The sequence below is a fragment of the Nestor notabilis genome, unplaced genomic scaffold, assembly GCF_000696875.1.
Source record: "Nestor notabilis isolate BGI_N333 unplaced genomic scaffold, ASM69687v1 scaffold27946, whole genome shotgun sequence".
NCBI lineage: Eukaryota > Metazoa > Chordata > Aves > Psittaciformes > Psittacidae > Nestor > Nestor notabilis.
The window spans coordinates 36,941-52,330 of NW_009932041.1; the positions used below are offsets into that span (position 1 = coordinate 36,941).

The window sequence follows — 15,390 nt, forward strand, 5'->3', positions numbered from 1 at the left end:
TGCCTGCAGCTCAGAATGCCTTTTCTCTGTGACACAGAAGCAATGTATTAAAGTGATATGTGTCTGTTAGCAGCATAAATATCAAAGAAAAAGAGCAGCCACCACGAAGAAATGGTTGTTATCAGAGACCAGAATTAGTTTCCTCTCATCAGAGCATAGCCAGGAACCAGAGATGATACAGGAACACAAACAGCATCAGCTGCTTCTGGGGATGTTACTGCTGTGGGTAATTCGTGCCTGTTTTAAAACAGGAGAGTCAAATTCACCCTCAGTGCAGAGCACTGGTCCAGTGGAGCCAGGGATGGGAGAATGGAGCCATAATGCTCATCCCATGGCTGAAGCCAAGTCCTACTGTCACAGCATTCCCCTGAAATAATCTCTGCTGTTGGTATTCCAAAACAATTCACATACATGTAAAAAATTCCAGATCAACAGCATAAAAAGCAGCCAAAGCAATGCTGCCACACAGCCTTAACAGGAGAGTAAACCCAAGGGAGCTCTTTTGCTTTTGCATCAGAGGCCCCATTCCCCACAGTGCCAGATCATGGGCATACAGACAAAAGTAAAAGCACTACTTAGACACGTTTGTTTTCTGTTGCACTTAAACAGAGCATGGTCCCTTCCCAGAAGTCTCAGACTTTTGTAGTTCATGTTTCCCCTACCCAACTACTTTCTTTGTACAGCAAGACAGCAAAGGAAGGGAAAAGGACTGTGTATTCCATACACAACACAATCAGGTTAATAGCCACAGTGAGGGATATTTAAATAAAAGGGCTTGATGCTCCTAAAGGTTTGCAGCAACCACATTCAAACATGGATCAGTGCAACAGAGGACAATAGTGAAAGCTGCCAGTTATGTGCAAAGCAGGGCATAAATCAGGTTTACCAGACTCAAACCATAGGATTTCATCAACTGTTTTGAGCTAACACGTCTATAGCACTTAAACACACATCTAGAACCCTTATTTTCTATACATCTCAACAAGGATTGCCAACAACAGTTCCCCTGCACAACACATTTAACACATGGAATTTCACAACCATCATATATACCAGTTTAATATTATGTTAATATAACATACATTATACGGGCAACTAAGGAAAAATACATTTCTTTAAAATAAAGCTCCATACCAGCAAGGTATGGATTTTATAGCCAAACTGTGCCACCTCTTGAATTCCATATTCTGGCCCAATCTTATACACTCACTGATTTATACGGCAATTCTGAACAGGTCACACCTACTGCAGCAGAGAGTCAATGACAGCTCCTGGCTTTGCCGAACGTTTTCTGTTTGGAGAGCAGAAAGGAAAGGGAAAAATAGCACCATACACACATCATGACACTGTCCAGGAAAAACAGGGACCAGCCACATCTCAAGTTAAAACTACACAATGTTATTCTTCCAAGTATTTGTCAAAGCCAAACCAAAAATAACCAAGGAAACCCATGCTGAAATCTCCCCCAACAGCACATTACTTTCCAGTAACATCAGTCAATGTGTCAGGTGTTAAAGTGAACCACAGAACACAGTAAAATAAAGCAAGAAGCCAGAAAAGGGGAATGCAGCAAAAAGGGCATTAGAAAAACACCCAGACAAGTCTTTCTGGACAAAATTCTGCTGTGGTAAAGAGATTTCAGCTTGGTTCTGTCACACTCATCACCAATAAACTTTATACCGTGCAAAAAGTTAGCGTTGTGTCTTCTCATTAAGCAACCGTTTGAAGATATATGGTCAGTTTGCATGCACAGACTTAAGCCTTCCCCTGGGTAAATCCCCATATAGATACTCCAAAGTTCTTCACCTTCTACCCGTCTTGGGCCTGGATCTTCCTTTTGAAGTCCTCGGCCTCTCCAGCTTCATCAGTGATTGCCTCAAGCTTTCTTCAGTGTAGGCTAAGTAAACATGGGAAAGGTCCACTTCAAAGGGCTACAAAAGCAAAACACCCACAAAACAGGAACATCAAAATCATTTCGTACCCTGATCTACAGTGCTTTTCTAACACTAGGAGGACTCCTCTCTTCAAAAGAAAACAGAAATTGGGCAGTTTCTCTATCAATACACAGGCAAAGGCAGCAGAACTCGGCCCCACACAGTTGAATACATGCTTAGAAAGAGTCACTCACATCTTTTTCTTTCTTATCCAGGACAGGAGTCTGTTTCCTCATGTTGTTCCCTGTATATGCAACACATTTCTTAAAGAAAGAAAGAAGGTCTGTTAGTAAAGCTGCTGTGCACAGTAAAAGTGACCACAGCTTTAGCAGTTTACTTCTGGGCTCAATTAAACTCCCCAGAAGCTCATGCTTAACACTGGCTTCCACACGAGCCAGCCAGCAAACTTACCAGCTGCCATTCTCCAATGTCTTCATTCCAGTGAACATAGTTTTCAATCATCTCCTAGAAAGAAATTACAACAGTAATGGTTCTAGACTTGCACAATCCACCCTCAGGTCACATTTTCCAGAGCACACACCCCTAAAGGCCTGGACAAGCTGCTTAAGAACAGTCTTGATCAATCCAAGTTGTTTTTAATCAGGGCAGCCACATCCTGTTCAAACACAACTATTTACACTTTAAAGACCACAGAAGAGAACAACATCATTCCCAAATTGCATGCACTGGAGTTCCCACTAAAGCTTTCCATTAAGCCAACACCATCAGGATAGTAATAAACTTCACTTGGAAGCCAGGTTACAAGAGTCACCTGACAGCAGCATCTTTTCCTACTTCAGCATCACCTGGTTCCAACATCCCAGATAATGGCACTAACAGATGAATGCCACCAAGTTGCTCAGCTGAGCAGTGAGCAGAAGAAAGCTCACAGCAACACACACCAAGTCATCTGGGCCACAACCTAACAGACAAGTGTCCATCAGCGCACTGTGAATACCTCATGAAGAGACAAGAAGCCAACTCACTCCATTTGGGGGATAGAAGAAAAGCTGGAGGGCTCAGCATGCACAGCACAATCTTATGTCACAGGTTCTCCGTCTTTACCTGGTAGTCCTGAGGAATGAAGTTGTCTATGATAAGCATCTGAAGACGAAGTTCCCTGCTCAGCTGCCGAATATTCTCTAGCAATCCTTCGATCTCCCTCTGATGCTCTTGCTGGAGATCTGCCATCTGAAAATAAACCAGGTATTTGAGGGGCATCAGCGCTAGCTTAAGACATGGCTACAGCCTAAAAGAGAAGTGTCTTCAGCCCATAGGAGGATTTCAGGGAACAAAAGCAAACTCTGGTTATAAAGTACTATGATTTTTTATCTCTGAAGAATAAACCCTCTGGAATGTTCCAGCTCAGAGATGCCTGAGAGCAGCATTAAGTTCTCGGTTCCATAAAACCAAAACTGACTTTCTGCCAGTCCAAGCTCTGCACCAGCTAAGAGCAGATGAAGAGTGTGCAGCCAAGTTATATCCCTGGCAAGATTTCAAGGAAAATCTCTGATCCCAAAAACAAAATGCAATTTTGTGAAACAGGAGCTCAAGATACCAGCCAAAGGCCATATTCATCCAGTGACTGAGCAAGAGATAACAAGGGCAACAGGCAGGACAGACAGACAGCTAAGAGCAGAGGAGCACTGGGCTGCTGCAAAGCAGACTGAGCTGCCAGCAAACAGCTTTCTGAAACAAAATAGCCAGTGTTTTTCCTTAAAATTCTGAATCTCTCAGGATCTCACACATTATTCCTCTCAGCCTGGCTTGGGGAATGCTCTCCAACATGCCCCTGTGAAGCTCTGACACCAGACTTCATTAGATCTGTATGTCACAAAGCTGATGGCTTACCCCTCTCCCAGCTGTAGTCCCACACATGATCCCAGGCTGAGGGTCTCAGACACTAACCTCTGATTTTGCAGCCATAAGCATGGTCCAAACTTTCTTCAGCTTTTTGGTTTTCCCCTGTGCTTCTTCCTGGAGGCTGGTGTACTTCTCCTCGATGTCCAGGCGTTCTTGCTGGATGCAAGATTCAAAGACATCCATACATTAACATAACCAAAGAAACTATCTGCAATAGTATGAACAAGAGGAGAAACTACATGAACAAAGGAAAGCATTTGCCAAGGGCCTGGAGCCCTGGCTCAGCCTCGCAGCAATCACACTGCCAACGTGTGGCCTTTGAAGCAGTTCGCTTCTGCTACACTTTCACAGCAGAGGCATGTTCCATGCACAGGAGCAATGGCAAGGCACAACACTGTGTCCTGCCACTGCTGTTTCCAGACAGCTACAGCATAAAACCCCACCTCCTTCTCCTCAAGCTCCTTGCGAAGCTGTTCCGCTCTCTTCCTTCGTTCTTCCAGTTCCATATTTGATTCTTCTAGAAGCTTCTCTTGCTCCTCTGCTTTTGCCAGCAAGTCCACTCCTCCTACAATCACTTTCTTCTCCAGTGCAGACAGTTTCTCCAACAAGGACTGGTGCTCTTGTCTAGAGACAGGTAAGTGTAAAGCTTTCTATCCCACAGTGCTCACACACACAAGGCAGCAGGTCCAGCTCAGTTTTACAGCCCAGACAGCATTTGCAGGGCTGGAAAAACTTGTCTTGCTGTCAAGGGTTTCAGTGGGGGTGAGGCAGTGCAAGTGAATGCAGGGAGTTCCCTGGGCTCCAGCTTCCCCACAAGGAAACCAGGTCAGCAGAGAAGTCTCTCTGGCTAAGGTCTCCCTGTGAGGGGCTGTGACATTGCCTGGGTGCCCCCTCCCCAAGGGCCCTGCCAGCACAGCAGTGCCCAGGGGCAGCTGCAGAATGGAAGTGAATGAACAGAGATAAAGGCAGGGCACAGGAATGCTGGCTGCTGCTGGAGCAGCCTCTGGCAGCAGGACTGTCCTATTTGCATGGGTCAGTGTGATCTCAACAGCTTTTCAGCTGTTCAGTTTACACAAAAGCACCTCGCCAGGCATCTCCAGACATCCAGAACTGAGTTGTAGATTACAGAAGGAAAAACCACACAAGCTGCTCAGAGCAGGATACTTACTGAGCTTTAAGCAAGTCTTTTTCTCTCTTCTCCAGTTCAGCTCTGGCTTTATTCCTTTCTTCTTCTTCCATATCAAGCTTAGTTTCAAGAGCTTTTCTCTCCTCTTCAATCTTTGCTTGCATTTCTATCATCTTATCAGGGGAAACTTTCTTTTTGCCTTTGGAAAGAGATAGGGAAAACAAATCAGTGGCCAGGAAAATAAGACAACCTCTGTATCATGGCATTTTTTCCAGGTTCGGATTCAATACTTGCATTTAACATATTTAATTAGATGTCAGCTCCAAGCCAGGCACAACTCGCTCTCAAATCCCATTTTAACATTGACCAGTTGTCACCAGTTCCTACAGGGAAGGAATGCTACATAACTAACACTATAACATAATGCCCCCTAAATAGAAAGCAGAACACTTGGAGGACCACTGCCCAAAGAGAAATCTAAGCTGGAAACTCACATGTTCTAACTGTGTAGGTCAGGCTGAATAAAGGAAAACCAAAAGCTGTCTTGACCTACAGCTACAAGAGCCAAGCTATCAAGAGTTACATACTCAAGCTTCAGATTGGCATCCCCACCACAAGAAGGTTTGCTGTGATTTATCAACTGTGTCTTTACAACATTACTACTACTCTACTACTGCAGCAGACCAGGTACATTTCATGGAGGGTTACAAAGGAAGCGACCAGAGCAGCTCATTGAGCCTATCGGCCTGAAGGGCTGGTCCCAAACATCTCATTTACAAACAAAGTGTGAGGCTGCTGCTCCTGGAAGTCACTCTGCGAGTTCTCAGTCAGCTTTCACTGTAATCCCAGGTGAACAGCAAGATTCTTGGGGGTTATTTGGAGTGAGAGAGCACCCAGCCTATGTGCATCTCCTCAGATCCACATGTCTCCTTGAAATCCTACATGTCACTTTAGTCACTACAAGCAAATCCTTCATTTTCTGGTTTTGTTCTTCTCCAGACATGAGAAAACCCCTGTAAAATCCAGATGCCTAGAAACTAAGAGAAGCCATCGACTGTCAAGGGAGTGTTTTCAAATGACATAATACATTTGCTCAGAACATGCTCAAGAAGTTGTTGCCAGAATAGGAGAAAAAGGTGAACTAAACCAAGTTGTAAAGACCCTTTCCCAAGAGCTTTCATAAGCTCCACAATGGTATTCTGAGGAGATGGAAATCCATTACACCAACCTGCTTGATCTTGCATTAAGAGGAAGTAGAAAGCAAATCGTGGAGAGGCAGCATACACATAAAAAGAGGAGGAAAGAAAATATATTACTGCTTTGATCATTTTGGACAGAGATCATCAGCATCAGAACAAACATCATTTGTTTATGCATGTTTCTAGAGTAGAAAGCACTGGATAATCATCACTTTAAAAAACTCCAGTAGAGCCAACATGAATGCATCGTGATTTTATGCTAAAGCAGAGAAAGTTTCTGTACTTCGGAGTGCTTTGCATATCCAGGATAATCTGCAGCTCACTCTTGCATTCTCCTGCCCATTCAATGCAATGCAGAATCTAAGTGTAACATTAGGAGCCTGCCGCAAAGATCATGCCCTAAGAAACAATTAGAGGGTGGATTTCTTCTTCAACAAGAGACTTGAGGCTTTCCCTCCCCCTCAGGACAGCCAATTCTGTTATATTACCTGTAAAATATTAGCATTCAGCAGACACCTTCAAAGTTTTAACCAACTTTCCAAGCCAATTCTTTGCAAGATACATGACAGTTGCACATAGGGATTCTCAGCACAAGATTTCTCTGTTTAATTACACGGGGTATTAGTAGGTTAATTTGCAGTAACTGATGCTTCCATAGAGGTATATACGCAGGTTTGGTTATTCAAGCAAGTGCAGCAAAAAAGGCAGGACAGGAAAGGGACAGTGAGAGACACCACATGCAAAGGGGTCACGCTGGAGGACAGTTAATATCCCAAACCACAAATAGCCACGCTTATCCTAAGCACCAGCACAGCTTCCACAACAGAGCTCTCTCCAGACCTGCAGGAGATGGACTCATCCATCCACTGCCACAGCAGCAGTTTGCTATTAACTGTCCTCATCCAAATAAAACACTCAAGGTTTCAAGCAAGCTTTGAAAGAGTAAGTTTGAAGCAAGCAGATTCCAAGCCAACCATTGCAGACCCACCAAGGGTCAATCTTAGGTTGCAATCCTTCCTAACCTGCTACCACGCTTTCTCTGAGCTAATGCTTTCCACTAACGTAACTAGGGTAAGTGTGATTAAATTACACAGCAACAGTTTTCAGACTCTCCACACAGGGAGGAGAGGTGACTGCATCTCTTCAGGATAACCACAAAAGTGGGTGAAGTCTTTACAAGCCCTAAGATGCGATTTATTTCTTCACCAATCACTGACTGTAAGGGTTTTAAAAGCACAGAGCCCTCTCTCTGGCCAGGAGCAGACCAGACTTGCCTCACTTCTAGACCAAAAACGTAGATCCTTGATCCTCTGAACTAAGTCCCACAGTGATCAAGAACTTAATGCCATGGGGCAGTTAAACCCCAACCACCATCAGATATTTTTTAAGCATCTGCCAAGGTAAAGCAAATCAACTGAGCATTAGATGTTTTCTGTGCAAGTATAAACCTAAACCTCATGTTTGTTCACTGCTCTGTTTGCCTTCCCCAAAACTAAGTTTGAGCACGCAGAGTCCAGTATAACATAGCACAACCCATGTCACCTGCCTCACTGTCCCCTTCATGAACTCATATTGGAGCAGCTCTCAAAGTTAGCTCAGACTTTCCTGATATTTTAGAGGGAGCATTTAACACAAGTCACACACTGGGGGTTTTTAACCTATTACTTCTTGTCTTTAAATCTTGCTCAAGCAGCATACTCAGTTGCTTCCTATTCTCTCACATAGCTGGCTAACAATGTGCACATTGAACAACTGTTTCAAGCATGGAAGCAGCAAAGGAAAGGCATGCTTTAGCAGAGCTGGAAGTTCAGGTTTATCTTTCCAACAGACACAGCAGGAAGCACGCAGCATTGCGAAATGGAGTGTGCAGATTATGGAAAGGCCAAAGCTTAAAGGACTTAAGAGCTCCCACTCACTAGTGAAGGACTTATCCAGAGGTTTCTCTATGACAGAGCATCTGGAGTCTGAACTACTGCTGCTGCTACTGCCTGGAAAACAGAAATGCATCCCACAGAAAGACCCAGAGAGGAAGAAACATGCAGATGGGAAGTTAGTTCTAAAGGCAAGAAACCCAGAAGGGCCAGCAACCTAGTTCAGAAGGGCACAAGTTCCCATTAGGAAGCATTTGCCAGGATCCCTCCCAGACTCAGCTTGCAAAGCCACCATCTCCCAGCACAAAATAGCATGCTCAGAAAGACACTTCAGTTAAAACCCATCTTAACCAGCCTACAGCTTGAATCAACATGCCAAGGCAGCTTCCATCTCAGGCAACAACAGCACAGAAAACCAGATTACAGTGGAGAAGGCTGTGGATATCTGCAGCAGCAGAGGATTCTGTGACCAGGAGTCCTTTCCAGTCTTATGTACATGGCAATGTGCATGTTTCCCTCTAGAAGGCAGAATTAGCTTACACAGCGACAGTTACTGTGCATACTCCTGCTAAGCAGCACCCTTACTTAGGGAACTTAACTAGAGCAGCTTGTTTGGAAGTTGAGTAAGTCAGTTATTTGTCCTCTGGTCCTTTTGAGCAGGATTTTGATATTCTCCTCTTGGGAGGAGATTTGGGCAGGACTTGGTTCTTGATGGAGACAGTGGTTCATCTTTTTGTCTCTAGAAATTACCAGAAGGTGAAAAAATGAAGTACAAGTTGTTACAACTCTCACCAAAGGCACAGCAAAGGCCATTTACAACTCTCCTTGGGCAGAGACCAAAATGAAGATAGCGCATCTGAAGCAAGAATGCTTTAACAGCATTTTTTTAACAGATGGAAGTGCTTCAGGACAGGAAGGCAGTTTGAATGTCAAAATTAGTTTATTAGAGAAGCTATAAGTTGAGGTGTAGCACTGGACTTGACTTCTCTACTCCCTGTGAAACATCAGGGAGGTTTTAGGGGCATAGCAAGCTCCCTGGAAGCCACAGCATCCCACGGGACACAGTGACCTGCAGTCCTAAGTTCAGCAATATCCCCTGGCGTTTAGACATTAGGCAGTAGTTTAACACTGATGCAGGACAAAGCAAACTTCACCATGGGATTTCCAGAGTGCTCCCAAACAAGGGATGCGAAGCTCCCATTCAGCTTGCAAAGATACCCAAAGGTCAGGTTTTTCCTCTATCAGCATAAAACAGGACATCAGCAGAGTCAGTTACTGAACATCCATAAGACAGATGAATCCTTTGCCTAAACCACAGCCAAAATTCCCCTCCAACCATTCCCATGGTTATAAAAACCACATCTGCCTACCACTGTTGTTTGGTGCCTTCTTCCTCCCACCTCTGTGAGCAGGGGAAGTTCCACACCACCAGTCACAAGCCATACACAGCCACCTTGCGGCAACCAAGGAGCCACCACAAAGGAGATGTTACCACAAGCACAGCTACCCAAGTGGAAGCAGATTCTACACAGGTTCAGGGCTGTCCATCTACAGAGACAGCACCAAACAGCTTCGTTTCTAGGAGAGGCATGATAATTGCAGCGGCAGTAGGGCAGCTTTACACCTCCACTCTTCCCCTCTGGCTTTGGCTACAGTTCCTGCCACCAGCTCCTGGGTAAGAGGAGGCTGGTGGCAATGGCAGGAATCTCTACTGCCTTACCCCGCCGTTTCTTCCGCTTCTCCCCATCCTCTCCAATCTCCCCTTCATCATCTTCATCCTCCTCTTCAGAGTCGCTGCTCTCAGAACCAGATATCTCTTCCCCTAGAACAGAAGAAAGTGCTTTTTATTGTGCTTTCCTTCACCTCATTCAGCTTGTTACTGTGCAGCATTTGTCCAAACACAACAGTGTCCAACATCACCTGCAGAAGTCATTCACTGTTGAGTAGACAGGTTGTCATGGCTCAGGAACTTCAGAAAAATCAAGATAAGCAGTAAATATTTATATGTTAAAGCTCAAGTGGGTGTTTTTCATAGGAAATAAGTAATCCTTGCACTGCTAAGTGTTAAGCTACAAAGGCTTTCTAGCAGGATCTCCCCACACCTGAGATGGAAGGGAAGACATTCAGAGGAACAAAGTTCACACAGACCTACAACTTAATCAGGCACTTGTGCACATGAAGTTCAATGGCTGTTAATTGAGAAAAATATCCAGTTTCACAAATGTTTGTCACTGTTGCCATTGCAGACATGATGCTCAGCTGTTTCAGGCTGAGTTTGGAAATCAAAGTGAATAGAATCAACATTTCAATCACAGAATCCAAGACTGGTTTGTGTTGGAAGGGACATTAAAGCTCCTCCAGCTCCAACCCCCTGCCACAGGCAGGGACACCTTCCACTAGAGCAGGTTGCTCCAAGCCCCTGTGTCCAACCTGGCCTTGAACACTGCCTTGTGGGCACCCAAGACAGCTGCTCTGAAAATGTTACTTAAATGCTCAGCTACAGCATCTGTCATTGAGGGTAGTGTCTTAGACTTTGCTAGATCAAACAGGTTTCAGGTTTATGTGACACCCTTCCTCTCCAGGAACCCAGCAGGGACAACAGAACCAGGACACCTACAACCAGTAGCCCTGCACCAGCTACTAAACTCCTGTAACACATCTTCAACCAGCAGAGAATGTTCACACTCAAGCAGAATGAGCATTGCCATGGAGAGATACACCAAGAGGAAGGAAAAACTCACCTTCCTCCAGTTTCTTCTTAAGCTCTTCAATTTCTTTCTGAAACTGGCGGAGCAGAGCGTCCTTGGGATCCTCATTGATCCTGGCTTTGTTCTTGATGTTCTTGGCTCTATTGGCATACCTGAGAGTGCTGATAGTCTCATCATAGTTGTAGTCTGCTGGTCCAATGTTTGCACACTGTGACACAGGGAAGACAAGGTTACCAGATGACAGAGTGGCAGAGCCCAGAACAGTAAGTTTCAGGGACCCATCCCCAGCCCTGCCATCCTCACACTGCTACTCTTCCCCAAGCTTTCCTGCTGCTTCTACACCAAAGCTGCTTTTGGCTACCCAAGCACAGCTTCTGTTAGATCTTACACACATGTGTGCATTTGCACTGTGTTTAGAACCTCATCTGTACAGAGGCAAAGAGGAAAAATGGGAACGGATGCACACGGAAGGTTCTCTTAGCTGAACCCAACTCTAAATCAAGATGTAAATGGCAAGCTGTCCTCATGGCAAAATCACTATGCTGTCCCTGTACTAACTGGCACCTCTCAGCTTACCATCATGGTTTTGGAGTTGCCCCCCAGAGAATCCTGAAGGAGCCGTGTAAGTTTGGAGTTACGGTAGGGCACGTGGGTGCTCTTGCCATCCACCAGTGCAGAGATAACATTCCCCAGTGTCGAAAGAGACAGGTTGATCTTAGTAGCTTCCTTTAGGCGCTGCCCCGTGGCTCCAGTTTTTGCTTGTCTTTCAGAACCCTGGAAAGGGAACAGGAAGCAGGAGTTACAACAGATCATCTCCCTCCAAATAGGATCAACTACTCCTGAAGTGTTGCCAGCAGCCATGTTACTAACCACCTCCTCCATTATTACCTGGCTAAGTACCTCACACATTGTTAAAGAGACAAGTTAAGCGGATCTTAAATGAAGCTTCAGTGCCAGAAAAGCCTGGATTGCTCAAATTAATGCAGATTTTGTTCCCGTGAACAAAAATGTTATGAGAAGCAAGTCAGCAATTATGAGGCACCTCAGGTGGAGCTGCCAGGCACCATCTCCAGCCTTTCTTAACAGCAGATCAAAGGAGAAAAGCCACACTACAAATGTTTTAGAGAGTGTTCTAGAGAAATCTAAACATACACCAGGTAAATAAGGTTAACATGCAGACATTGAATGCCTTTAGCCTCCCCTTTCTGCATCTTCTCCAAGGAAAGATACTCCAGTGTAAAGTTCGGATTAAAGACACATTTTGCCAGCACAATTACATCGGTTCAAAGTGAGTGACAGAGGGAGGGAACGCACAAGTGATGAACTGCATGGTCACAACCCTCTTACAAAAAACATCCCACTCCTGCAAAGCCCCAGCTCTGCTGCCCGGAGTGCTCTTTCCAATGAAGTTTATCCATTTAATGACTCATTTATAGAAGCAAGAGAACCCTTTTACTGGGACAGACTTCAGCTACACTAGAGACTCTTCCTGGTACACCTCTAATTTAAGACCCTGAGTGAATACCTCACGGAAGTCAAGCATGAAACAGAAGTAGGGCTTTAGCCATGACCTGATGGCCATGGCCTTTCCTTCAGCAGGGCACACATGAGGAGCTATACCCCCCACACATCCTGGCAGACCCAGCTGGCCCTACTCACGGCGAGGTCCACGAGGTGCAGCTTGCCCATGCGCACGTGCATGTTGCCATCGACCCCCTTCTCGCTGCACTCGATGGTGATGGTGAAGATGGCGTGCGAGCGAGAGCTGTGCTCGTTCATGTTTGTGGCACCAACAGAACCTTTCAGCAGAGAGAAAAAGCATTGATGCCTTCAGAATTAATCACATGCTCCTGGAATACTTCCTGCTTGCAAAGGAGCCTTATCCCCACCTCTTCACCCAGCCCTGGTTTTCATAAGAGGGATGCTCAGGCTCAGCAGCAAACCATATTCTTGGGCACATCTCCAGTCTGGACTAGCAGAAACGTTACAGCCTGCTGTAACTCTACACCAACCACAGACTCCCATCCCAAGAGCAGCAGTAGTTCTCATCCGTTTCTTTAAGGCTACAAAGATCAGTAGCCTAAAGGTACTCACAGCTGATCCCTGGAAACAGCTGTATTTTGAACAATAAGAACACAGCAATCCATGCCAGGAGCAACAGTAGTCAGAACTGTTGGTCATATAAGGATCTGAGCTTAACTAAGAAGTCTTCCAGAAAACATAAACCACCTCCCATTGACAGCACAGTGCTAGTTCATCCTGACCAGAACTTAAGGGGACAAAGGACCAAGACACACACTAGTAGTCCTGACAACACTGGCCTCACTGCATCCTCCCACCATTGACACTGGCCAATGTGGTAGGCACAGCCTTCTTTACCTGCCTCTGCACAGAAGAACTTTGGGGGAAGTCCTTTTTGCTATGCTCAGCTGACCAGTCTTTCCAGCATTAGGACTTGGATCTCCTCCTGCAGTCTCATAACCAGACCTTATCTGCCCAAGCTATAAACCTGCCCACAGCAAGGCTACGTACGGTTCTTGTGGCCCAGAGTCATGATTCTGTCCATATCATCTGCATTGTTTACGACATAAGCTGAAAGGTCTTTGATATAAACTCCCACATCAGGTCTCTCTTTAACCTAAGAGAGAAACAGTTTAGGCTGAGCATCCTTTGGAGATCCCCAACAGCAGTTTCCAGTGGTACTGCTCACTGATTCAGATAAACACCACACTGAACAGCAGCTCACCTCTAATCTCTGTGTCTGATCTTTTCCTAGCAGGTCCCTCACTTCTTCATTGTAAATTTCCAGGTAAGAAACACGAACTAAAAACCTGCAGACAAACAGATGGGTGGCTTTCTAAGTGAGACAGCTGCTGAAGTCCAACACACAATCAGAGTGCAAAGAAAACGCACCCCTGCTACCCCATCAAGAACTGCCTAAGCAGCAGTCTTTCAGTTAGGGCCAGAGATACCATTTCAGTTGCCACTGTAAAGGTCAGGCTCTGACTACAAACACAAAAGACTGAAGGAGTGAAGAGAAGCTTCTTACCTTGTATCACCCTCTGCCTTGGCAATGTGACCAAATATGTGGGCAAAGGAATTGGGAATGATGCCTCGAAGCTCAGGAACTGCTCGGACCCCTTCCATGGTGAAAGTTTTGCCTGTTCCAGTCTGCCCATATGCAAAAATAGTACCTGAAGAATATGAAGATATATGAACAAACTCTAAGAAATTACTAACTGCACTTTTACTCTATCCCTCCTTAGCCTGATAGCACTAAAACCTCTGTTGTTATGGAGTTGAAGTTTTCTTCCCACTCCAGTAGATGCTGCACAAGGCCAGGAGCAACACAAGTGCTGGACAATCACCACAAACAGGGCTGAGCCACTGCTCTATCCAGCCTGCAAGACACCCAAGAAAAAGTCAGCTTGGTTTCTCTCCGCAAAGTGATGAAAGCATGGAGTGCTAGTACTCTTAGGTCTCACACACAATTAAGGCAAGCCCAATTAATAACATTGTCAATTAGAGGAAGATTATATACCAGCTGCAAACCCAGTTACTGCTAGCATCTTAGCCACAGCACAGAAACAGCATAAGGCTCCTACAGCACAGGCCACAGCACAAGCCCAGTTCTGAACCTACAAATGCAGCTGTAATTTTCTGGAATCAACCTGCACAGGAAGACAGCCAGAGACTTTATTGAGATCCCAGACTCTGGTACTGCAGAATTACACTGGTTCTTAGGTTAAGCTAGCACTGCTGAAAACTCCAGTTTTCATTGTCAAGGCACTGACTTACAGTTCAGAAGAGCTGCATGGAATAGTTCTGTTGGAGGAGACCTACAATTATCTCTCTAATTGCTTGACTAGTTCAGAGCTGACCAGAAGTTAAAACATGTTTTTAAGGGCATTGGCCAAATGCCCCTTGAATACTGACAGGTTTGGGGCATCAACCACCTAAGAAGCCTGTTTCAGTGCTTAACTACCCTCCCAAATAAATGCTTCCTGATGTCTAGTGTAACCTCCCCTGGTGCAGCTTTGAACCATGAAATTTTGAGCCATGAATTTTCATCAGCTGAAACCTGGGTGTGTTAGCACAAGAGCTTATTAGGCATTTCACAGGGCTTTAAGAACTTTGTAATTTGTTGTTGTTTATAGCATACTGTTATGGAAAGCAGTAATTTGCTTCCTTACTAGCATGTGCTTTCCTTTACATACTACATTTACATGCATAACAGACACACGCACATATTCTTCCCAGCTCTAGGAAGCCAGAGACTATCTGTGCGGAGAGCAGATGTGTTTTACTAGTCATCTTAGTTTAAAACAGCAAAGTTCAGAGGAGAAAAGGCAGCAGCTATATGCACAAGCCTGGTATGCATACCTAGTTACTGCAGGACCGTGGCAGCTGCCTGGGGACTGAAACTGTACAGTGAAGAGCCAGTGAGAATTCTGATCATGAGATAAAGTACAGAACCTTTGCAAACAGAAGATACAGAATAAACCCACAGACCTACCTGACATCAGCTGAGTCTTGGTCATCATTGAAATCCCACCCTTAAATGACTGTAGTAAGTACAATGGCTAAGTACTCAGAACAGCAAGTACCTTCAGGCAATTTTAGAGGCAACAACAGAAACAACACAGGGCTATAGCCCTCAGGAGGTGAAACTCCACTAAGTAAGATCAG

The 15,390-nt window shown here is 45.1% G+C and overlaps 1 protein-coding gene across 1 annotated transcript in view; it reads right to left on the reverse strand.

The window, feature by feature from the left end:
• Window positions 1–855: 855 nt before the first annotated feature.
• The window catches only part of KIF3A (kinesin family member 3A), a gene marked incomplete at its 5' end in the record, with an annotated part of 14,890 nt that continues 355 nt past the window's right edge, over window positions 856–15,390 (reverse strand). Inside the window, 16 exons of the mRNA XM_010016188.1 lie at window positions 856–1,291; window positions 1,807–1,931; window positions 2,129–2,197; window positions 2,346–2,399; window positions 3,000–3,125; window positions 3,843–3,953; window positions 4,241–4,421; window positions 4,966–5,122; window positions 6,152–6,160; window positions 9,714–9,815; window positions 10,735–10,909; window positions 11,278–11,475; window positions 12,361–12,500; window positions 13,234–13,339; window positions 13,448–13,532; window positions 13,751–13,895. Coding sequence (XP_010014490.1) covers window positions 1,243–1,291; window positions 1,807–1,931; window positions 2,129–2,197; window positions 2,346–2,399; window positions 3,000–3,125; window positions 3,843–3,953; window positions 4,241–4,421; window positions 4,966–5,122; window positions 6,152–6,160; window positions 9,714–9,815; window positions 10,735–10,909; window positions 11,278–11,475; window positions 12,361–12,500; window positions 13,234–13,339; window positions 13,448–13,532; window positions 13,751–13,895 — 1,832 coding nt within the window. The remainder of the gene's footprint in view (window positions 1,292–1,806; window positions 1,932–2,128; window positions 2,198–2,345; window positions 2,400–2,999; window positions 3,126–3,842; window positions 3,954–4,240; window positions 4,422–4,965; window positions 5,123–6,151; window positions 6,161–9,713; window positions 9,816–10,734; window positions 10,910–11,277; window positions 11,476–12,360; window positions 12,501–13,233; window positions 13,340–13,447; window positions 13,533–13,750; window positions 13,896–15,390) is intronic.